The 24144-nt window shown below is 36.8% G+C and overlaps 1 protein-coding gene across 50 annotated transcripts in view; it reads right to left on the bottom strand.

Annotated features, from left to right (window-relative positions):
- The window catches only part of RIMS2 (regulating synaptic membrane exocytosis 2), a 748462-nt gene that overhangs the window by 445658 nt on the left and 278660 nt on the right, over positions 1 to 24144 (bottom strand). For 22 of the 50 annotated variants that reach the window (XM_058443878.1, XM_058443874.1, XM_058443866.1 and 19 more), the window contains one exon: positions 13302 to 13343. The exons of 18 other annotated variants lie outside the window; for them this stretch is intronic. In XM_058443878.1, coding sequence (XP_058299861.1) covers positions 13302 to 13343 — 42 coding nt within the window. Of the gene's footprint in view, positions 1 to 2367; positions 3176 to 13301; positions 13344 to 24144 lie in introns of those variants that run through there. 10 more of the 50 variants (XM_032760221.2, XM_032760219.2, XM_032760215.2 and 7 more) reach the window with 5 other exon arrangements.

Here is a 24144-nt window from a genome sequence, read left to right as displayed (position 1 = left end):
AAAACTGTTCTTTCCAGAGATGATAGTTATATAATTGATGCTTAAATTGATGCTTAAGAAGATCATAGATGTCTAATTGAAAGGTCCATTATTCAGAAAAAAAATTTAAATTCTTGCATATGAGATCTTTCGATGACATATTCAGGCCATTCTTCTTCCATGATTTTTTTCTTCAAGAATAATTTTTTAGTCTATATCTTTACTTTCCACTTTAGTGTTAACTAAAATGTTAATACCTATGCAGGATGCATAGGCACTTATATTGTTTAAAAGAATATAAGCAGAATAAAAGGTTTAAAAGACCCTCGTATCTAAAGTGAACACAAAAAATAACCAAAAAATTAAAATATGTGGAAGCATAAAATTCATATACTTATTTTTTCACTCATCATACTTCTAAAACAATAACTATTTTGCAGAACTTTTTGATTGATCTTAAAAGTAAATCAAGTAGCTGATCATTTATGAAGACGCATAGCTGTATTTGTGATATAAGGTCAAATGATTTTTAAAGACGAATAAGAACATATAAAGGCAGAGATTTTTACCCCTAAAGCAAGATAAATTCTTTACCGATTAATTGGTAGTTTGGGATAGTTTTAGATAATAATCAATATAAGTTAAACAATACTGGTCGTATAGAAGCATTAAAAACTTCATAATCTAATGTTTAAGGGCAGCAGCATAAAAGTCCAGATTTTAATGACAGCTTTAAAGGCTCTTACTGAAATTATAGGCATGCCAACAATAAAAGAAACTTGAAGCCAAAGCAAGTACACAGTGACAGGGATGCACACAATTCCCTCAAAAAATAGTTATTTTCAGATTTTTAAATTAATACTTACTTTAAAACCAATTCCTTACTATGCTGTTAATAGCATAATTTCTATACCTAAACCCTAATATTAATACATTTACATACAAATTCTTGGCATTTAAAAAAAAGACGGAACTAAAACAAGGAAAAGGTTTATAAAGGATGAGTACAAATCCTAAAACTCTGGTAGCTTCAGGTCATGGAAATTTTTAGAAAGCCATACTTGCTTTTTAATTTAAATATAACATAAAATACATATTTTTATGATAAATTATAGACACTAAAGTGATGTATTACTTTAAAAAAGGAAAACAGCATCTTAAAATACAGATACCCAATTTAGAATATCCTAACATTTCATATACTGTCTTATGTTTTTAATTTGTCTCAAGATAAAATATAAACAAAATCCAATTAGTTTATTGAATAGAACTGGATTGAGGAAAGAAAGTGAAATTTTATAAGAAATAGATATGTTATGCCATGTTCAAAGTAAAGGTTATAAATATATTTATCATCAGTAAACATTTTAAATGCCAACAAATTTTAAAAGCCTTGTTTTCATTTGCTAAATTAAGATACATATTGTATAACCGATATTTTTTTAATCTCCAAAATAGGATGCCTCACATTGTTCAGAGATACTAAAAAGAACAGACAAGTAAAACCATTCAATATTTTATGCATTATTAGTTCCCCATCGGTTTCCAGAAGGTTTCAGTGCATTGCCATGTTCACAGAATTTCTTTCTCAGTCTTCTCCACATATATTTACTTAAATGGGGTCTTTTTTATACTAAGCATGTAACATGAGAAATTCTCAAAAGCCAAACAACTTAAATGAGGAAAGAACTGGATGATAAAACTGCATTCCAAAAGCATTCTTTAATAGAATGTCTTTTAGTGTAAGCCAGAGAAACCATCTGAGAGATATGTTCATAATTTAACAGCCTTCACCACAGAAAAATGATCAGGTTGAAAAAGCAATAGGAATTTACAACAAAGAATCCTGCCAAATTAGCTGACCTAATGCAAAGCATTATTCGCAGTTCCACAATATATCTTGTTTAAAAGTGATTATTGAGCTACCCTGCATAGAGAAATGTCTTAAGCCTAGAAAACATCTTCCACATGTTTTACAGGAGCATGCACGACTGCTAATTCACATTTTCAAACAAATCACATATGATTAAATAGCCCCATCCTTATATATGCAATGTAATCACTGCCATGATCACAAAGAAAACATCTATCGGGCATTTTTAAGTCATTTTATGTATTTAGAAAAAAAAAAAATGAAACAGCCTGATATCTGTATTACGTTTCAGAGGTCAAGCTAGTTAAATTTAAGATGCTTTTTCTGCTTTGAAGTAAGCTTATTTTCCTTCTTAAAATCAAATTAAGAATGCTATATAAAATTTTATATTTACAGTAAACAGACAACACCTTTATAATACTAGCACTTCAATACAAAACAATTTTTACTGGCATATAAGATTATTATTCTGAAAATAACAATATTAAAAGAAAATACAGTTTAGCTCTACTCACCTTGCATTGTTCAGTGTTTGTCCAAAAAGCTCATTTTGTAAGATATTTGGTGGGGATGAGAAAACCCCATGAAAATGAGATAAAACAGAATTGCAGACCTGGCGCAATGTCTCAAATTGCATTTTCTTTCTTTTTTTTCCCCTTCTCTTATTTTTCCCTACCACCTGTCTTTAAAATCATCTATTTGCTGACACCATCAAATACAAACACGCCAATCAAGTTCCATATTTCTCCTGAGCTCTGTAAAAACTGTGCTTAAATGAACAGAGGTTGATAGTTAATTGTACAGTCATTATTCTTGTAATTCAGTCGTAGAAGATTCAGTACCCGTGCAGCTTTCGGCTTTCTCCTGACTGTAGCAAGAATTCTAAACAGCAGTAAGCTTTTTGGGCATTCCCAGCTGAAGTGTGAAGCTGAGCTGCTTTCATGTACTCTACTCATATTTCTCTAAGCCTATTAAAAACACGCAATGAATAGATGCTGTCGTCAGGAGTTTTAGCACATCTGGCTGCCAGCAATAAAATATCAGAAGTAATAAAAATGGGGACAAGGTATCTTCTCAATGCTACTACTGGATAAGAGTCAGAGAAATTATGCATTTCCCCAACGCTTTTCTCTTTTCCTGAAAAACAACTCCAGCAACAGAGTATATCTCTTCAATGTGCAAGCTGCTGCAAAGGACCAGAACACTCTAAAAATAAGTGGTATATTCTTCTTTTGATGTCATGAAGCAATAAAAATATGATCAACAATAAAGCATTTATCATCTGCATTTAAAATGCCATGCTTCTAAGAGAAGTACATTTGGAAAACATGTACTTTGGTGTTTTAATTTCTTATTTTAAAATTTCTCCATTTATTTATTTTTAAAGAAAAGTGGATAATGTTGAATCTGGTCCTTTATAAAGGCTATATACATAGTGACTACATGGTTATTCACATAATTTTAGAAAAAAATTATAGCTTTTCAATTAAAATTCACCTAAACACCACACATTAAATTAAAACTTCCCTCCAAATCCAGGTGGGGGAAAAACCCTACAGTCAAGGCCAGAGACACTTTATCAATTATTACTAATTTATTTCAATAATGGTGGTCATAGCATTTTGTAGAAGCAAATGTTTCCTGAAGGCTCCTTTGGTCTTGGAAAGCCACTCCATCATCATCTATTCTCAGTGAATAATTCTGTTTCTGATAAACGTTCAGGTTATTCTATACTCAAGCACATCCATCTTTCTATAACAGATCTCTAAAACTAGTGTGTAAGCCAAATTTTAAATATTAACTCACTTACAGAGATGCTTAGTATTTTTATTGACTTTTAATAGCTCTTAATCTTTGACATTTCTTTAATAGATCCAGCCCTTTTTGCCCTTTTTGCCTCAACTCTTTGCCCTTTTATCCCTTTCCATACACTATCAATAAATAGACATTTAAATACATTAAGTTTTTAAAAGCTATGAATTCTTTTTTGGCATAATCATGTCACAAAAGAACAACACAAATTAAACATGTAATAATATAAATTTTTAAACAACCATTTTTTAAAATAAGATATTCAATTATGGGTTTCTTCTCAACTAAGAGTGCCCCCATTTTATTTCAGTTTATTATTTTATTATTTCACTATTATTTATTATTTCAGATTTTTATAGGTACACACCAATCTATTTGTCAAACACACATACATACCTAAATATCATAAAGTATTTTTAGTTTATAAAGCACTTCTAAATTTATTTTTTAATATCCAGAAAACATTGTATGTGCTAATGCCACCATCATTTTATGGATGAAAAGAAACTGATGCTTTATTTATTTATGTATTTATTTTTAAATTAATTAATTATTTATTTTTTGGGGGACAGAGTTTCACTCATTGTCACCCAGGCTGAAGTGCAGTGGTGCTCACTGCAACGTCTGCCTCCTGGGTTCAAGCAATTCTGCCTCAGCCTCCTGAGTAGCTGGGATTACAGGAGTGTGCCATCACGCCCAGCTAATTTTGTATTTTTAGTGGAGACAGGGTTTCACCACATTGGCCAGGCTGGTCTCAAACTCCTGACCGCAAGTGATCCACCCAGCCTGGCCTCCCAAAGTGCTGGGATTACAGGCGTGAGCCACTGTGCTTGGCCTGAAGCTGTACTGAATTAAACATCACACAATTTATAAAAGATAGAAAAAATATTTTGATTTTCTTTTTGTTTTTGTCTTTGTTTTGGACTCCATTTTCTATGTTTCTTCCCTGTGATTCTATTTTTTTACATATGTGCACACGTGCACATGCACACACACACACACACATGCACACCTATTGTAAAATGGCCAATTTCAATAGATGAATAGGAAAATTGCCTGCCAGTGGCCTAATCAAGGGTATTTTAGTTAGAGCAAATATCTCAAATGTTTTAACTCACAGGTAACTTTAAATGGGTTTCTTCCATTTACCTCAAGCAGAAGCAACCTGACGTGCTTTAATTTTTAAGCCTCTGATTATGAGTTGATTTTTCACACTTATGAAAGGTCAATTTCTACAAGTGTAAACAAACACTTTTAAATTTCTTATTTTCAAGTCAATTTCACAGCTCATACTATCTGTGATGGGAAAAAATGTAAATTTTCCCCTTTTAAATAGATTTAATTTTTATAAATAATCAGACGCCCTTTGGAAACAAGTCTACTAAGTAAGAAGGTGATTATACTGCAAAACAACATTTGCTGTTAAAAAGGTTTCTTTTATATTTCAAAATTGGATATGAAGACTAAGTCATAGAAAAAGCATCAAAGTAGTCTAAGTAATGGAAACACTAGAATGAGACTTAAAAATGACTCCTTTGAAAGAGTCAACGAAATATCAACTGCCTTCCTCAAAGAGACTTATTTTTCCAGCTCTCACTATACTACACCCATACTAGTGAGCAGCTTTGTTCTAGTTCCCTCAGTATCCCAGAAATGATTTCTTCCACCTTCCCTCTCCATTACCAACCACCCTTTCACCTGCCCCTACGCATCCTTAAGGTCTCAAATGTCCCTCCTTTAGAAAGACTTTCTCTGACCTAAATTAGGTCCCCTATTATGCATTCTCATTATACTCTGTGCTTATTCTTCACAGCATTTGATATGTGTGACTATATATTTACTTGAAAAAATGTTTAATATCTTTCACCCTCAATTCCATGAGGTTAAGTCCTGCATTCTTGTCTCATTCATCTAGCATAGTGCCTAGTACAGGGTAGGCGGTTCATTAAACATTTGTTGAATGAATGGATGCCTACATGTTATCAAAAAGTTAATTCTTTTTCAATTACATACATAAACAGGATAGGAAACCGCCACAGGACTTCATCTGGTTCTCAGTTTCTACAGGGTTTCTTTTTTTTTTTTTTTTTTTTTGAGATGGAGTCTTGCTCTGTCGCCCAGGCTGGAGTGCAGTGGCGCGATCTTGGCTCACTGCAAGCTCCGCCTCCCCGGTTCACGCCATTCTCCTGCCTCAGCCTCCCGAGTAGCTGGGACTACAGGCGCCCGCCAACACGCCCGGCTAATTTTTTTGTATTTTTAGTAGAGATGGGGTTTCACCGTGTTAGCCAGGATGGTCTCGATCTCCTGACCTCGTGATCCTCCCGCCTCGGCCTCCCAAAGTGCTGGGATTACAGGCGTGAGCCACCGCACCCGGCCACAGGGGTTTTTTTTGTTTTTTTTTTTGCTTATTTTTAGCCTGCCACATCATCTTATAAGGGTCATAAATACAAGAGTAACCAATATTTGCAATCAAAAACATTGTGCTTTGAATGGACTCTGTAATTTGTTATGGATATCCTCAATATTATAAAGAATGTTTATAGATAATGTTTGTTTAAAATTTTCAATATAGTGCAGGTTCACATGTAACATAAATATTGGAGACTTCTGTCAGAACAGAAAGAACATGGTATTTGGAATCAGGCAGCCTGGTTTTAAGTACTGACTCCAACCCAAACTAGCTATATTACCTCAGCATATTTACTTTATGTATCTGAGCTATGGTTTTACCAAATGTAAAATAAGCTATATCACCTCATAGGGAAATTACTGTATTAAAATCTCATATGTACCAACACATTTTATAAATTATAAAGTATACAGTGTTTGGAAGTAAACTCACTATGAACTATTTAAGGAATCAAATTACTGGTACCTGAATTCTAACAATTATTTATCACGCTTATTCATTTGACAAATATTTATATTTTCTTTGTCCAAGTCTCTATCCTTCTACCTGTTAGTGCTGATAGGATGTAGGGCTTATGATTATCCTTTCCCAGAAAAATTAGATAAACTCAAAAGAACTTCCAAGCAAGATCAGCTCCATATTTACACTGAGTCCAGCAGAGAGACATTAACTCTTACAAATGGTATAGATGATGGCAATTGGTTTCTCTATGTATGTTCTATTAGAATCTTTAGAGTCTCACTGGAAATGACAGTGATAATTAGAGTCCTAACAGAAGAAGTGTTAAGGAACTTTTGGAAGCAAAGACAATTTCATGACAGAAGATATCTAAAAAACTAATCAACACTTGAATAAGTTCAATCTAAAAGTAATCAAAAAATGCAAATAAAAATAATAAGATAATGCATTTTGCCTATTAAATTGGCAAAATATTGACCAGAGGATCAAAAAACGCACAGTCTCATACCATGTTTATTGGTAGGAGTGTATACTGGTACAACATTTTGAGAAATATTTAGTAGTATATCTCAGAAGGTTTTTAAATGTTCAAAATCTGAGAGCACACTGGAACAATATAAACCAAAATGATAATATTGATTATCTCTGGGTAAGAACATGACAAATTTTTTTCATTTATACTTTTTGATACACTAGCCACAAGTAAAGCTCAAAATTTAATTTACAAACAGTGGAGAATGCTAAAATTATAACATAATCATTAACCATCACATATTAAGCATAATGTTGGCCCAGGAATTTTCTTTAGCAATGCTCAAGTAAATAAAACAGTAGATTATTAGCTTTCATGTGATTAGCTATATCATTAGCAATGGTTTCTCCCCTTCTATATCAGTATAGATATAGATATAGATATAGATATAGATACAGATATAGATATTGATATTTTGAGACAGAATCTTGCTCTGTCACCTGGGTGTAACTCCGAACTCCTGGGTTCAACTGATCCTCTCACTTCGGCCTCCCATGTAGCTAGGACTATAGGTGTGCACCATCATGCCTGAATAATTTTTGATTTTCTTGTAGAGATGGGGGGGGTCTCACTATGCTTCCCAGGCTAGTCTTGAACTCCTGGCCTCAATCAATCCTCCCTCCTCAGCCTCCCAAAGTGCTAGGATTACAGGTGTGGGCCGCTGTGCCTGACTTCTCCTTCTTAAACAGTAAGTTCCTAAAATTCTGTAATAACTCAAATTGTTTAATTAGTACTACGAAACATCCAAATGACAAGAGCAACCAAAACTCAGCACTAACTTCTTTAGATCATCCTCAAAAATATTTGAAGTGTAAATTCTTTCTTTTTTAAGTTTTTTCTTTTTTTTTTTAGTTTTTTAACTTTTAAGTTTAGGGGTACATGTGCAGGTATGTTACATAGGTAAATTTGTGTCATGGAGGTTTGTTGTACAGATTATTTCATCATCCAGATATCACGCATAGTACTTATTGGTTATTATTCCTGTACCTCTCCCTCCTCCTACCCTCCACCCTCCAATGGGCTACAGTGTCTGTTGTTCCCCTCTATGTGTCCACGTGTTCTCATCATGTAGCTCCCATTTATAAGTGAGAACATATAGTATTTGGTTTTCTGTTCCTGTATCAGTTTGCTATGAATAATGACCTCTAGCTCCATCCATGTCCCTGCAAAAAAACATAATCTTGTTCTTTTTTATGGCACATAGTATTCCATGGCGTATATTTACCACATTTTTTTATGCAGTCTACCATTGATGGGCATTTAGATTGATGCAATGTCTTTACTATTGTTAGTAGTGCTGCAGTGAACATACGAGTGCATGTTTCTTTTTTCATCCCATTACTGGGTATATACCCAAAGGATTATAAATCATGCTGCTATAAAGACACATGCACAACTATGTTTATTGCGGCACTATTCACAATAGCAAAGATGTGGAACCAACCCAAATGTCCATCAATGATAGACTGGATTAAGAAAATGTGGCACATATACACCATGGAATACTATGCAGACATAAAAAAGGATGAGTTCATGTCCTTTGTAGGGACACAGATGAAGCTGGAAACCATCATTCTCAGCAAACTATTGCAGGGACAGAAAACCAAACACTGCATGTTCTCACTCATAGGTGGGAATTGAACAATGAGAACACTTGGACACAGGGTGGGGAACATCACACACTGGGGCCTGTCGTGGGGTGGGGGGAGACGGGAGGGATAGCATTAGGAGACATACCTAATGTAAATGATGAGTTAATGGGTGCAGCACACCAACATGGCACATGTATACATGTGTAACAAACCTGCACGTTGTGCACATGTACCCTAGAACTTAAAGTATAATAAATAAATAAATAAATAAGGAAAAAAAGAAGTGTTAATTCTTAAAATTATTTAAGAAACTTGGTTTACAAATGCTTAGTGTCTAAGCTAAGTATCTTAAGAAAATTAACACAAACTCAAACATTAAATGAAAGAATCAAAATTGGAAAGTTATGCTCTTCTGAATTAATAACAACACAAGCCTCTAACCTGATAAGCCATGATAATTCATGACATATTTAGATTTTACAGGCTGGGTTTAGTTTTCATTTTTAAGAGTACCAAAGCATTTCTATTAAAATATTCCATACATGAAAATAAACATATAACTAAACAAAGCTAATGAATCATTAAAATCCTAAGATACACAATATATATAATCCATAAAAAAATCCCTGAAATGCTAAAGGAATTTTTCCTTTTCTTAAAATTTGTATCTGTAGTCCCATCTATATAATTGAAACAACTGCATTCTCTCTTCCATTGCATTATTCTTGTTCTACTGACTACTTGAAGCATCCGACTGATAAAAATCTAAAAGTTATAAGAAAGATAGTCCAGAGAACAAATATTTTGAAAATAGTATCTTCATATATTTTGCACATTAAAGTACTCTGTTGTAAAGTATTCTGTATTTCCCTGAGGCATGGATCATAGAAGAATTCACCTCAGGGATAACATATAAGCAAAAAAATAAAAGGCAGATGTGGAATTCCTAACAAAAGGAGGAAGAAGAAGGCATTCAAAAAAGGTAATTTAGGCCAGGCATGGTGGCTAATGCCTGTTATCACAACACTTTGGGAGGGCAAGGCAGGCAGATCACCTGAGGTCAGGAGTTTGAGACCAGCCTGGCCAACATGATGAAACCAAGCCTCTACTAAAAATACAAAAATTAGCCAGATGTAGTGGTACGTGCCTGTAACCCAGCTACTCGGGAAGCTGAGGCAGGAGAATCGCTTGAACCCGAGAGGTGGAGGTATATGCCGAGATCGTGTAGTGTGCAGGGATTGCACAGTGAGCCAAGATCATGCCACTGCACTCAAGCCTGGGGTACAAGGACGAAACTCTGTCTCAAAAAAAAAAAAAAAAAAGGTAATAAGGTAATAATTTGACCTATGCTTCAACTTAGGATGAGCCATACAGTACATTCAGGAATGGAAGAAAGGAAGAACAGCGTGGAGCTAAATAACCACACTACAAATCTAAAGATGACTAGTACATTTCTACTCACAAAATTTGAGATAAAAATCATAAAACAGTTCAAAATTGTTACATCAGTTTTCATAAGTTTTAAAAATTTGTTGATGGCCAGCTGAAAAAAACATGTCGTTTTCTGATGTACAAAAACATTTTATAGCATTTCTTAGGGACTGAACCCTGTATCTATCCATAATGACCATTGCTGCAGAAAAGACTAATAACACAACAGTTTCTGGCATCTAATTCAAAAAAGAAAGGGAAAGCGTGGTGAAAGCCACCACAAATGTGTGAAGCCTCATCATAATTGTGATCTCTCTTATTCTTCTTTCTAAGCCAGAAGTGTAAGGGCTAATCCTACTGTGCTTTGGTTTGAGTGGCATTATTCTCAAAAGCATTACTAGGTTGCTTTAATAATCCAGTGCAAAAGCAGGTTTTGCAAGAGCAGTTCCCAAACCTAAAACTTGGCAACAGCTGGGTGTGGTGGCCCACGCCTGTAATCCTAGCACTCTAGGAGGCCGAGGTGGGTGGATCACCTGAGGCCAGGAGTTCGAGACCAGCCTGGCCAACATGGCGAAACCCTGTCTCTATTAAAAATGCAAAAAATTAGCCAGGTGTAGTGGCGGGTGCCTGTAATCCCAGCTACTCGGGAGGCTGAGGCAGGAGAATCACTTGAACCCAGGAGGCAGAGGTTGCAGTGAGCCAAGACTGCACCACTGCACTCCAGCCTGGGTGACAGAGTGAGACTTCAACTCAAAAATAAATTAATTAATTTAATTAAATAAAAATAAAAGCTGGCAACAGCAGAAATATCTTTCTTGTTGAATACAAGAGTTAGTTATAGAGTACCAAACCTAGATTTAAGCTCCACAATGAGAATGTCCAGAGTGACACCTGGAGATTCTACCAATTGAAAGAAAGAGGACCAAGATCCCTGAAAAAACAATTTGGAAAATCCTTTTAGAGTTAGGACTGCTTGTTCCAAGTATATATTTCCTTGGTAACTAACAAGAGAACCACTGAAAGCAACATTACAATTTCAGGGAGCTATATCAACATGAATAAGCTTCAACTCCATCTCCAATAGTTACATTCACCAAGAGCCACAATGTAAGGAATGTTTATAGCCCTGGGACTTCAAGGACTCACATCTAAACTTGCAAGCTGCCTCTACAAGTCACCTCTGCTATCTAGTAACTTCCAAGTGCACCTAGATTCCTCGAGAAACAAATATTGACTGCACATTGTTATTATATAAGACATTGGAAATAATAATCATTTGCACAACTATAAATGTGTTTCAGCAAAATATGTGAACAAATGAAATATTATGGAAAAATATTGGCCTCCAAGAGTGCCCATTCATAATTCCTTTCTTTCATATAATTCCTCTCTCTACTCATTACACTATGAAAAAAGACGGTGAGGGATCTTTTCTCCCAAAGGCTACCTATTCTATAAATACAAATATTTGTTTCACTTTGACATTGGCTGTCAGAAAAAAGTGCCTTAGAAGCTTTAAGAACATTAGGATATGTTAATTTGCTTGAGTAAAGTAACCTTTTTAGCATCTGTATGTATATCAAAACATCATGTTGTAGACCTTAAATATTTACAATAAAAAATTTTTAAAGGACATCATTAGGTTCAATACTGAAGAAAAAGTATCTCCATAAAGGTATAACAATAAAGTTTAAAGTACTTTGTTTTCACTAGAACTTGCATATGACAGAACACTTCTCATAAACTAGAATATATTGTCATTGCCAGCTACATAATATATTCAATTAAATATGCTGCAAGTACTGACTAGCTGCTTGCCACTGATTGATTACACTCCCATTTACTGAGTGTAAATGGGAAACAGTGAGTTGGAAGGTACTTGGCTGACTCTCTTCCATTGCCTACCTTCTCCTTTCTTTCTTTTTTATCTTTCCCTGCCCACCTTCCTTGTCAACATAGCCCAGGAGGCCACTAGAATTAATACAATTGCCACTAAGGAGGCTCAGCTTAGAGGCAATATTAATGGTGATTCTAATGGGAACTTTTTTTTTTTTTTTTTTTTGAGACGGAGTCTCGCTGTGTCACCCAGGCTGGAGTGCAGTGGCGCAATCTCGGCTCACTGCAAGCTCCGCCTCCCGGGTTCACGCCATTCTCCTGCCTCAGCCTCTCTGAGAAGCTGGGACTACAGGCGCCCGCCACCATGCCCGGCTAATTTTTTTGTATTTTTTAGTAGAGACGGGGTTTCACCGTGGTCTCGATCTCCTGACCTCGTGATCCGCCCGCCTCGGCCTCCCAAAGTGCTGGGATTACAAGCGTGAGCCACTGCGCCCGGCCGGGAACATTTTTTTCTATTCCCATATAGGCAGAAGTCTTTGGAGAGCTACTGAAGAGTGAACTGGTTAGAATTAGTCCTGCGACAAAGGCTCAAGCAATTGCTGTTAGGTTCTACCTTGCTGCCCTTAAATGTATTCAAGAAGAGGACATAAGGGATTGGCGTAAAGGAAGACTGAATTATGCAGAAGCTAAGATTATCTGACTTACAAAGTTCCTTCAAAATTTTATGCTGAATCCCAAATGCCTTCTACTTCATCGTGCTTTAGTTACAAAAGGGATTACATCAAGACTAATATCTCAAATTTCTCTGGATTTTTACCCTACCTGTGTTTAGCAGGACATCAGCTTCCTGCTAAATGACCTCCTATAAATGTGCAAGTACCCAGGCATTTCAAATATGCCTCCACAGTCCTCTAAGTCTACTCATATCCTCTCCTCAGTAATATGTGCTGATTATAAAGCCACTTGAGGATGGAGCCTCCCCACTTGTTGGTGCCCTCAGTCTGAATTCCAGTCCTCAGCCAAAGGTGGCGAATCTCAAGGTTACAGCAATTCAAGGCACTGTGTTTTATGCAGGTATTGGGAGAATAAATCACTGTTCAAAATTCACTCATTCACTCAAGAAGTATTTAAATACTGACTAAAGTATCATAGGTACTTTTCTAAGTACTAAAGAGCTCACAGGAAAGAAAGAAAAAGGAGTGGAGGGAGGAGGGAAGAAGAGAAAAAGAAAAGGAAAAAGGAAGTAGGGAGGACACCATCCAGCCCTTAAAGGGGTTTTTATCTGTAATATAGCAGGGAAGACAGAGACTAAGAAATTATATGTGTTATTGAGAATTCACATTAGAAATGTTAAGAAAACTTGTAATAATAGGTTACCTTGAAATAGTCTTGGAGTTCAGAAGTTCAGAGGAGGTTTTGCTAAAAAAAAAAAAATAGATTCAAGATGAGAAACATGGAATGATAAGCATTGGCCAAGCCAAAAGTGGGACAAAGGAGTATTCCTTTGTCTGGAATACTCATCTGGAATACTCATATACAAAGAAGTACAAAGATCAAGAGATGACACTGATTATGGCATAATCAAAGAAACATAAGAGGCCAATTCAGGAACAAATCAAATAGCTGGAGAAGAAACATTAGCCACATCCTACAGAGCATGGAAAACTGTTGAGATTCTGATTTTTAATCAAATCCATGAACAATTATGTGTTTTGCTGTAGCAATGCTTTTTGAGTCAACAGATATATCAAGTCCTAGCAGTCAGAATGGAGAAGATTCAGGAGTTAACAAGAAACACATAGGAGGATATATAACCATAAATACACCAAAATATTATCTCACTGTATGTGGATGCAGAGAGATCATTTAGAAAGCTAAGGTAATAGTCCAGGCAAGATTTTAGTTGGCCTGGATTAAAGTGATCATAATAAGATAGAGAAGGGTGGAGCCAAGATGGCCAAATAGGAACAGCTCCAGTCTACAGCTCCCAGCCTGAGCAACACAGAAGACGGGTGATTTCTGCATTTCCGTTTGAGGTACTGGGTTCATCTCACTAGGGAGTGCCAAACAGTGGGTGCAGGACAGTCGGTGCAGTGCACTGTGCGTGAGCCGAAGCAGGGCGAGGCATTGCCTCACTTGGGAAGTGCAAGGGGTCAGGGAGTTCCCTTTCCTAGTCAAAGAAAGGGGTAACAGACAGCACCTGGAAAATCGGGTCAGTCTCACCCTAATACTGCGCTTTTCCAACGGGCTTGAAAAACGGCACACTAGGAGATTGTGTCCCACACCTGGCTCAGAGGGTCCTATGCCCACGGACTCTCGCTGATTGCTAGCACAGCAGTCTGAGATCAAACTGCAAGGCAGCAGCGAGGCTGAGGGAGGGGCGCCCGCCATTGCCCAGGCTTGCTTAGGTAAACAAAGCAGCCAGGAAGCTCGAACTGGGTGAGGCCCACCACAGCTCAAGGAGGCCTGCCTGCCTTTGTAGGCTCCACCTCTGGGGGCAGGGCACAGACAAACAAAAATTCAGCAGGAACTTCTGCAGACTTAAATGTCCCTGTCTGACTGACAGCTTTGAGGAGAGTAGTGGTTCTCCCAGCATGCAGCTGGAGATCTGAGAACGGACAGACTGCCTCCTAAAGTGGGTCCCTCACCCCCGAGCAGCCTAACTGGAAGGCAGCCCCCAGTAGGGACAGACTGACACCTCACTCGGCCAGGTACTCCTCTGAGACAAAACTTCCAGAGGAACTATCAGACAGCTGAATTTGTGGTCTCACGAAAATCCGCTGTTCGGCAGCCACCACTGCTGACACCAGCCAAACAGGGTCTGGAGTGGACCTCTAGTAAACTCCAACAGACCTGCAGCTGAGGGTCCTGTCTGGTAGAAGGAAAACTAACAAACAGAAAGGACATCCACACCAAAAACCCATCTGTACATCACCATCATCAAAGACCAAAAGTAGATCAAACCACAAAGATGGGGAAAAAACAGAGCAGAAAAACTGGAAACTCTAAAAAGCAGAGCACCTCTCCTCCTCCAAAGGAACACAGTTCCTCACCAGCAACGGAACAAAGCTGGACGGAGGAGGACTTTGACGAGTTGAAAGAAGAAAGCTTCAGACGATCAAACTATTCCGAGCTACGGGAGGAAATTCAAAACAATAGCAAAGAAGTTAAAAACTTTGAAAAAAAAATTAGACGAATGGATAACTAGAATAACCAATGGAGAGAAGGGCTTAAAGGAGCTCATGGAGGTGAAAGCCAAGTATCGAGAACTACGCGAAGATTGCAGAAGCCTCAGTAGCAGATGTGATCAACTGGAAGAAAGGGTATCAGTGATGGAAGATGAAATGAATGAAATGAAGCGAGAAGGGAAGTTTAGAGAAAAAAGAATAAAAAGAAATGAACAAAGCCTCCAAGAAATTTGGGACTATGTGAAAAGACCAAACCAACGCCTGATTGGTGTACCTGAAAATGACGGGGAGAACAGAACCAAGTTGGAAAACACTCTGCAAGATATTATCCAGGAGAACGTCCCCAATCTAGCAAGGCAGGCCAACATTCAGATTCAGGAAATACAGAGAACGCCACAAAGATACTCCTCGAGAAGAGCAACTCCAAGACATAACTGTCAGATTCACCAAAGTTGAAATGAAGGAAAAAATGTTAAGGGTGGCCAGAGAGAAAGGTCAGGTTACCCACAAAGGGAAGCCCATCAGACTAACAGCTGATCTCTCGGCAGAAACTCTACAAGCCAGAAGAGAGTGGGGGCCGATATCCGACATTCTTAAAGAAAAGAATTTTCAACCCAGAATTTCATATCCCGCCAAACTAAGCTTCATAAGTGAAGGAGAAATAAAATACTTTACAGACAAGCAAACGCTGAGTGATATTGTCACCACCAGGCCTGCCCTAAAAGAGCTCCTGAAGGAAGCACTAAACATGGAAAGGAACAATCAGTACCAGCCACTGCAAAAACATGCCAAATTGTAAAGACCATCGAAGCTAGGAAGAAAGTGCATCAACTAACGAGCAAAATAACCAACTAACAACATAATGACAGGATCAGATTCACACATAACAATATTAACTTTAAATGTAAATGGGCTAAATGCTCCAATTAAAAGACACAGACTGGCAAACTGGATAAGGAGTCAGGACCCATCAGTGTGCTGTATTCAGGAAACCCATCTCACGTGCAGAGACACATATAGACTCAAAATAAAGGGATGGAGGAAGATCTATCAAGCAAATGGAAAACAAAGAAAGGCAGGGGTTGCAATCCTAGCCTCTGATAAAATAGACTTTAAACCAACAAAAATCAAAAGAGACAAAGAAGGCCATTACAGAATGGTAAAGGGATCAGTTCAACAAGAAGAGCTAATTATCCTAAATATATATGCATCCAACACAAGAGGACCCAGATTCATAAAGCAAGTCCTGAGTGACCTAAAAAGGGACTTAAACTCCCACACAATAATAATGGGAGATTTTAACACTCCACTGTCAACATTAGACAGATCAACGAGACAGAAAGTTAACAAGGATATCCAGGAATTGAACTCAGCTCTGCACAAAGTGGACCTAATAGACATCTACAGAACTCTCCACCCCAAATCAACAGAATATACATTTTTTTCAGCACCACACCACGCCTATTCCAAAACTGACCACATAGTTGGAAGTAAAGCTCTCCTCAGCAAATGTAAAAGAACAGAAATTATAACAAACTGTCTCTCAGACCACAGTGCAATCAAACTAGAACTCAGGATTAAGAAACTCACTCAAAACCGCTCAACTACATGGAAACTGAACAACCTGCTCTTGAATGACTATTGGGTACATAATGAAATGAAGGCAGAGATAAAGATGTTCTTTGAAACCAATGAGAACAAAGACACAACATACCAGAATCTCTGGGACACATTCAAAGCAGTGTGTAGAGGGAAATTTCTAGCACTAAATGCCCACAAGAGAAAGCAGGAAAGACCCAAAATTGACACCCTAACATCACAATTAAAAGAACTAGAAAAGCAAGAGCAAACACATTCAAAAGCTAGCAGAAGGCTAGAAATAACTAAAATCAGAGCAGAACTGAAGGAAATAGAGACACAAAAAACCCTTCTAAAAATTAATGAATCCAGGAGCTGGTTTTTTGAAAAGATCAACAAAATTGATAGACCGCTAGCAAGACTAATAAAGAAGAAAAGAGAGAAGAATCAAATAGATGCAATAAAAAATGAAAAAGGGGATATCACCACCGATCCCACAGAAATGCAATCTACCATTAGAGAATACTACCAACACCTCTATGCAAATAAACTAGAAAACCTAGAAGAAATGGATAAATTCCTCGACAAATACACCCTCCCAAGACTAAACCAGGAAGATGTTGAATCTCTGAATAGACCAATAACAGGTTCTGAAATTGTGGCAATAATCAATAGCTTACCAACCAAAAAGAGTCCAGGACCTGATGGATTCACAGCCGAATTCTACCAGAGGTACAAGGAGGAACTGGTATCATTCCTTCTGAAACTATTCCAATCCATAGAAAAAGAGGGAATCCTCCCTAACACATTTTATGAAGCCAGCATCGTCCTGATACCAAAGCCTGGCAGAGACATAACCAAAAAAGAGAATTTCAGACCAATATCCTTGATGAACATTGATGCAAAAATCCTCAATAAAATACTGGCAAACCGAATCCAGCAGCACATCAAAAAGCTTATACACCATGATCAAGTGGGCTTCATCCCTGGGATGCAAGGCTGGTTCAACATACGCAAATCAATAAATGTAATCCAGCATATAGACAGAACCAAAGACAAAAACCACATGATTATCTCAATAGATGTGGTTGTTTGCCTTTGACAAAATTCAACAACCCTTCATGCTAAAAACTCTCAATAAATTAGGTATTGATGAGACGTATCTCAAAATAATAAGAGCTATCTATGACAAACCCACAGCCAATATCATACTGAATGGGCAAAAACTGGAAGCATTCCCTTTGAAAACTGGCACAAGACAGGGATGCCCTCTCTCACCACTCTTATTCAACATAGTGCTGGAAGTTCTGGCCAGAGCAATCAGGCAGGAGAAGGAAATAAAGGGTATTCAATTAGGAAAAGAGGAAGTCAAATTGTCCCTGTTTGCAGATGACATGATTGTAAATCTAGAAAACCCCATTGTCTCAGCCCAAAATCTCCTTAAGCTGATTAGCAACTTCAGCAAAGTCTCAGGATACAAAATCAATGCACAAAAATCACAAGCATTCTTGTACACCAATCACAGACAAACAGAGAGCCAACTCATGAGTGAACTCCCATTCACAATTGCTTCAAAGAGAATAAAATACCTAGGAATCCAACTTACAAGGGATGTGAAGGACCTCTTCAAGGAGAACTACAAACCACTGCTCAATGAAATAAAAGAGGATATAAACAAATGGAAGAACATTCCATGCTCATGGGTTGCAAGAATCAATATCGTGAAAATGGCCATACTGCCCAAGGTAATTTATAGATTCAATGCCATCCCCATCAAGCTACCAATGACTTTCTTCACAGAATTGGGAAAAACTACTTTAAAGTTCATATGGAACCAAAAAAGAGCCCGCATCACCAAGTCAATCCTAAGCCAAAAGAACAAAGCTGGAGGCATCACGCCACCTGACTTCAAACTATACTACAAGGCTACAGTAACCAAAACAGCATGGTACTGGTACCACAACAGAGACATAGATCAATGGAACAGAACAGAGTCCTCAGAAATGATGCCGCTAAATGACGAGTTAATGGGTGCAGCAAACCAACATGACACATGGATACATATGTAACAAACCTGCACATTGTGCACATGTACCCTAAAACCTAAAGTATAATAATAAAAAAAAAATAAGATAGAGAAAAAAGAACAGACTTAAAAGGTAGAAGTCGAATTAACAGGACTTAGTCACTGATTGGTCACCGTCAAGATAGGAGTAAAAAGTAACTCTTAGATTTATCTCTTAAGTACCAAGTAGATAGTCTTAAAATTTGCTGAGACAGAGAACGCTAAAGGAGAAGCAGGTTGAGGAGAAGAAAGGGGAAGATGATGGATTATTGAATTTGAGGTGCATGCAAGACAGCTAACAAGACAGAGAAGTAAGCAATTAAATATGTCACTCTGCAGTTCAGAAGAGAGTTCTCAACTGAAGATATAACTTTACGAAGCATCAGCGTGTTAGTAATGATTTCAACCAAGCAAGTAGATGAGATCACCCGGAGATAAAATTTAAAAGGAAAAAAAGGCAAATAAGAGGTTTATAACAAAGCATCAAGGAGCTAAGTTCCACATTAACTCATCAGTTAAAGAAGGAGAAGCCAGTGAAGGAAACAGAAGAGGAGCAGCCACAGAGGTAAGAGGAAAGTCAAGAGAGACTGTGGTAGCCCACAAGACAATAAAAGACAGTATTTTAAGAAAAATATTATGATCAACTCTGTGTTATATATTCTGCCATTTGGAAACTGAAGAATTGCTGCTTGTTTTCCTATGTTTCAAAACAACTCTCAGGAAAATGGCTCTTTTGGCCTGAAATCACTCAATCCATAAAACCCAGATCTAGCCTATGAAATGTAGTCTGGGAATAGACATCTTCTTGGCCTCTTCCATCATCCCCCTTTCCTCCTTTGGTGAAAGGTAAGCAAATAAAATTTTTAAGTCTTTTTTCAGCCAAAACAGAAGATCTGATGCAAATAAACTCATGCAAATCTAAATGTATTTCAATCTAATTTTATCAACTTAAAAAATATAATTTGTCTGACCTGTAGATATGGACAGAGATCAGGATTAATCAGAGATCCTAGCTACTTAAAAGTAAAGGTGTTTAAGCACCAATTGTGAAAATAAAAAAGAAAGGAAAATATAATATAAACAAGATCTATCAATTATCCATCTATCTTACCCTTTTTATTACCAGCTCCTCCATAAAACACCTAGTTTATTTACTCTTTAGTCTATTTTAGAACTCCCTTGGTTCCAATGATACTTGTAATGGTAAACAAATAATATTAATTTTATACGTGAATCAAGTTATCAGTGATTTTATTACTATATTATTTCCTGTCTTAACAGAATTTCCCTTGACCTCATATTCCCTTCCAGGTACTACCCCATTTTTCTGCTCCTCTTCACAGCAAAATTTCTTGAAGAAGTTGTCTTTAGTTGCTATGGCCATGTTTTCATTTCAAATCCTCTTTTAAATCTATACTAATCAATTTTCTAGCGCTAATGTTCTATTGAGATTGTTCTCACCAATTACTTCCATGTTATCAAACTAAACAGACAATTCTCTGTTCTTTTCTTACCATGACTTATCTGTATCATTTGACACTAATGCTATCCATGACTTTTAAACCATTTTTACTCTTCATTCCTGAGACACATTCTTCTGATTTTCTTTCACACTGTCAATTTTTTCATAGTGTCTTTTGTTGGCTCTCATTCCTCTCTTAGATCTTTAAATGTGTGGAATGTCCAAGGCCCTGTTTTGGCTATGTTGTGAACCCTCTCTGCTCTTTTTATTTACAGCTCCCCCTTCCCGGTGACTTAGGTCCCATGGCTTTAAATACCTTCTGTATATCTTCGCCCTTATCTTCCCCTAAAACTCCAGACTCATTTAACCATCTGTCAATTTGGAATCCGCAAACGGAAGTCAAAAGGGCATCTCAAACATAACATGGCCAAACAGAATTCCTGACTTCCTCAACCAAACCTGTTCCTCCCATTTTTTTTCTGTCTTAAAACAACACCATGATTTATCTAGGAATTATCCTTGATATCTCTTTTGCTTTCACACTCCACCACACAAATCAAATCTGTCAGTTGGTTCTATCAACTCTATCTCAAAATGGAACACAAATCCATGAACATTTTCCATCTCACTACTATAATTCTAGTTCAATCTACCAACATCTCTCCAATGGATGACTTCAATAATCTCCTAGCTTCTCGGTACATTAATCTTGTCCTCTACAAATCATTCTCCACCAAAGATTGCCCACACACACACACACAAAATAAGATCATGCTCCTTCCATGTTTAAACCCTACAATAATATCTTACCACATTTAAAATAGAATCTAAACCTCCTCCTTCTACAGAAAAGAGATGTGATGCATGGTTTCATCCAAGGCTTTTTGGACCAAATAGCTGGTGACAAAGTTAGAACTAGTACCTAGATCTTGTGATTTAAAGTCCAGTGCTCCTTGCATGGTACTACTGTATCTCTGTCATTCGGCAACTTCTTATGGAACTCTCATTTAAAATGTAAGTTAGTGTTATAGTTTCTAAGGAATTTAAAATCCAAAAGTGATGTAAAAATACAGATAACAAGAACACGGCCTTTGGCCTTGAATATAAACATAACTCTTAAGCCTTATGTTTTCTGAGAGAATAAAACAATAAAGCATAGATTCAAACATGTTTAGGCAGAAAAAAGAAATATTGCAAGGGCACAAATCAAATCTTCATAATCCTTCCACGCTCATGACTCTAATTCTTATTAGACGAAGTCAAATAGAAGAGAATCTGTTGTCTTACCACTTTCCAGACAAGGGTTTTTTTTTTTGGCAGCTGGGACATGGCTTTATTCTCTCCCCTCCTACAAAGTCAGCAGTGTAATTATACTACTCACAGACAATAATGGCTCAAAGCCAGGTACGATCTCACACAAACTGGTTACATCCAATGGCTACATATATGTGATTATATAATGCACAGGATTGTGTGCCTGCACTCCAAACCCACTATGTCATGCTGTACTGGATGTCTACCTCAGCTTCCTCCTGACTGAAGCACAGCCATTTTCCTTACACCATCAATACATATCAGAGGAAATGCTAGATTGTTAGAATTGGGAAATACCTTAGACATTATTTAGTCCAGAGATTTGGAAACATTTTTAAAAACTTTTACATCTAATTTTAAAAATATGAAAACAGTTTCTCACTTATTTTTTCTTCATAACAAAACCTTCCATGGCAGCCCAATATCTCAAAACTTTATGTTAAATTTTTCATACAAGTGAGTTTCAGATATATATCACAGAAATAAAAAAGTTATTTTACATCACAACAATTTTGACTCCCTACACACTGTAGTCTTGCCATCTTGGTTATATGAAAAATATTATAAATATTTCTGAGAGATGTAACTAAAATTTATTAATCCTGCTTTATCACAACTGATTAAGTCTGAGGCAGAGGAAAGGAAGATAAAGTGATTAAAGAGATCAAATATACAGAAAACTCAATAGGAATTTGAAAATATCAGTGAGGAAAAATAAGGTGAAAACTAAGAAATAGACAAAAAAGTTCAGGTGGAAATATAATAAAAGAAGAAATGAAAAGAAAAAGTGGAAGAGAGATTGCATTAGTAGGGATTGGGAAGTCAAAATAAAGTTTAATTTTCCAGCTCAAGCACTATGTAATTAGGTAAGCAAAGTGAGAACTGTTCTACTAATAACCTTCAAACCAACCTTGAAAGACCTTATTTCCAAACAAAGAGTTCTAAATCATACCTTAAAATTTCCAACTGTGTCAAATAATAGATGTTAGCAACTCTCAGGTATGTATCACAGAAATAAAAATAGTTGATTATATTTTGATTCTCTGTACTATTTATTTTTGCTGACTTAGTTATTTAAAGAAACAAGAGTAGCTGCAGCTTACTAAAGAAGAAATCCACACAACATATTAATGTTAGTAACACTAAGCTGCATCCCAAATCTTATGACAATAGCGAATTTATCATATATTGAGCTATCTTGAGATGCATGGGACTAATTCACTCTTCAGGATTCCTAGGGATAAAAAAGGTCACACAAAATTAAACAAAAACACTCAAGAGAAATAACAATTAGTACCATTATTAAGTATTACACATACAGAAAAAAACACATACATAAAAATAGATACACACACTTTTTTTTAAATGAAGCTGGGTGTGGTGGTTCATCCTGTAATGCCAGCACTTTAGGAGGCCAAGGCAGGAAGATTGCTTGAGGCCAAGAGTTCGAGACTAGCCTGGGCAATGTAGTCAGACCCCATCTTAACAAAAATAAAAAATTAGCTGAGTGTGGTGGCATTCACCTGTAGTCTTTGCTACTTAGGAGGCTGAGGTAGGAAGATTGCTTGATCTCAGGGGCTGGAGGTTACAGTGATCTATGACTGTACCTCTGCACTCCAGCCTGGGTAACAGAGCAAGACTCTCAAAGGAAAAAAAAAGGCAATTTCTATAAACTTCTTATAAGTGAAAAACTACATTTTAAAAACTCCTCTTGGGTTTTAAATCAAATCTCTCAATGGCTACAGCACCTTTGCAGGTAAATACTACAGTCAAAATATGCCAGGATGATTTAGAAAAACTCTGTCTCAATTCACTACATATTAAACATATTCCTATCTATTCCTCCTAGAAATGAGAGTCAGTAAGGATCTACTGCATTTTCTTACCAGGAGGAGCAGAGAAAATAAACCACATAGACAAACTCAAGGACAAAAGCAGAAATCAAGTGAAAAACAGTCAAGGAAGCTGAGTGTTCCATATATGTTACATTACCTTATATAATCTTGTCCACATACAATCCAATACTCTGTTGGTGGTAGAGGAGGAGACTACTTAAAATTTATTCCAAAATCTAGCAGTTCTTAAAACTGTAATCCAGTGCCCTCAGTAGAATCCCCAAATCCCTTTCAGAGGATCTGCTGGGTCAAACCTATATGCATAATACTAAAATGTTATTTGCCTTTTTGATTCTCATTCTCTCTTGGGTGTATAGTGGAGTTTTCCAGAGGCTAAATTATGTGTGATATCTCGATATATTGAATACAGAAGCCGTCTTCCACTAAGTCAGACAATAATGGAATTTCCCAAAAATGTAAAGTAATGTCACTTTTCTCACTAAATTTTTCTTTACTTTTTTTTGAAATATGCTATACTAGTTTTCCATTGCTGCAAAACAAATAACCATATTTTAATAGCTTAAAAAGACGTATATTTATTATCTTACAGTTTCCATAGGTCAGGAGTCCAAGTATAGTTTAAACGATCCTCTGACTCAGGGCCTGAGAAGGCTGTTACCAAAATGTCCACTGGACCACATTTATTTCTGAGCTCAGGATCCTTTTGCAAGCTCATGTGATTGTTGGCATGCCTCAGTTCCTTGTGGCTCAAAGATTT

The sequence above is a fragment of the Hylobates moloch genome, unplaced genomic scaffold (assembly GCF_009828535.3).
Source record: "Hylobates moloch isolate HMO894 unplaced genomic scaffold, HMol_V3 SCAFFOLD_9, whole genome shotgun sequence".
Classification (NCBI taxonomy): Eukaryota; Metazoa; Chordata; class Mammalia; order Primates; family Hylobatidae; genus Hylobates; species Hylobates moloch.
Note: the sequence above shows the minus strand (reverse complement) of the source record. Positions and strands in the feature narration are given on the sequence as shown.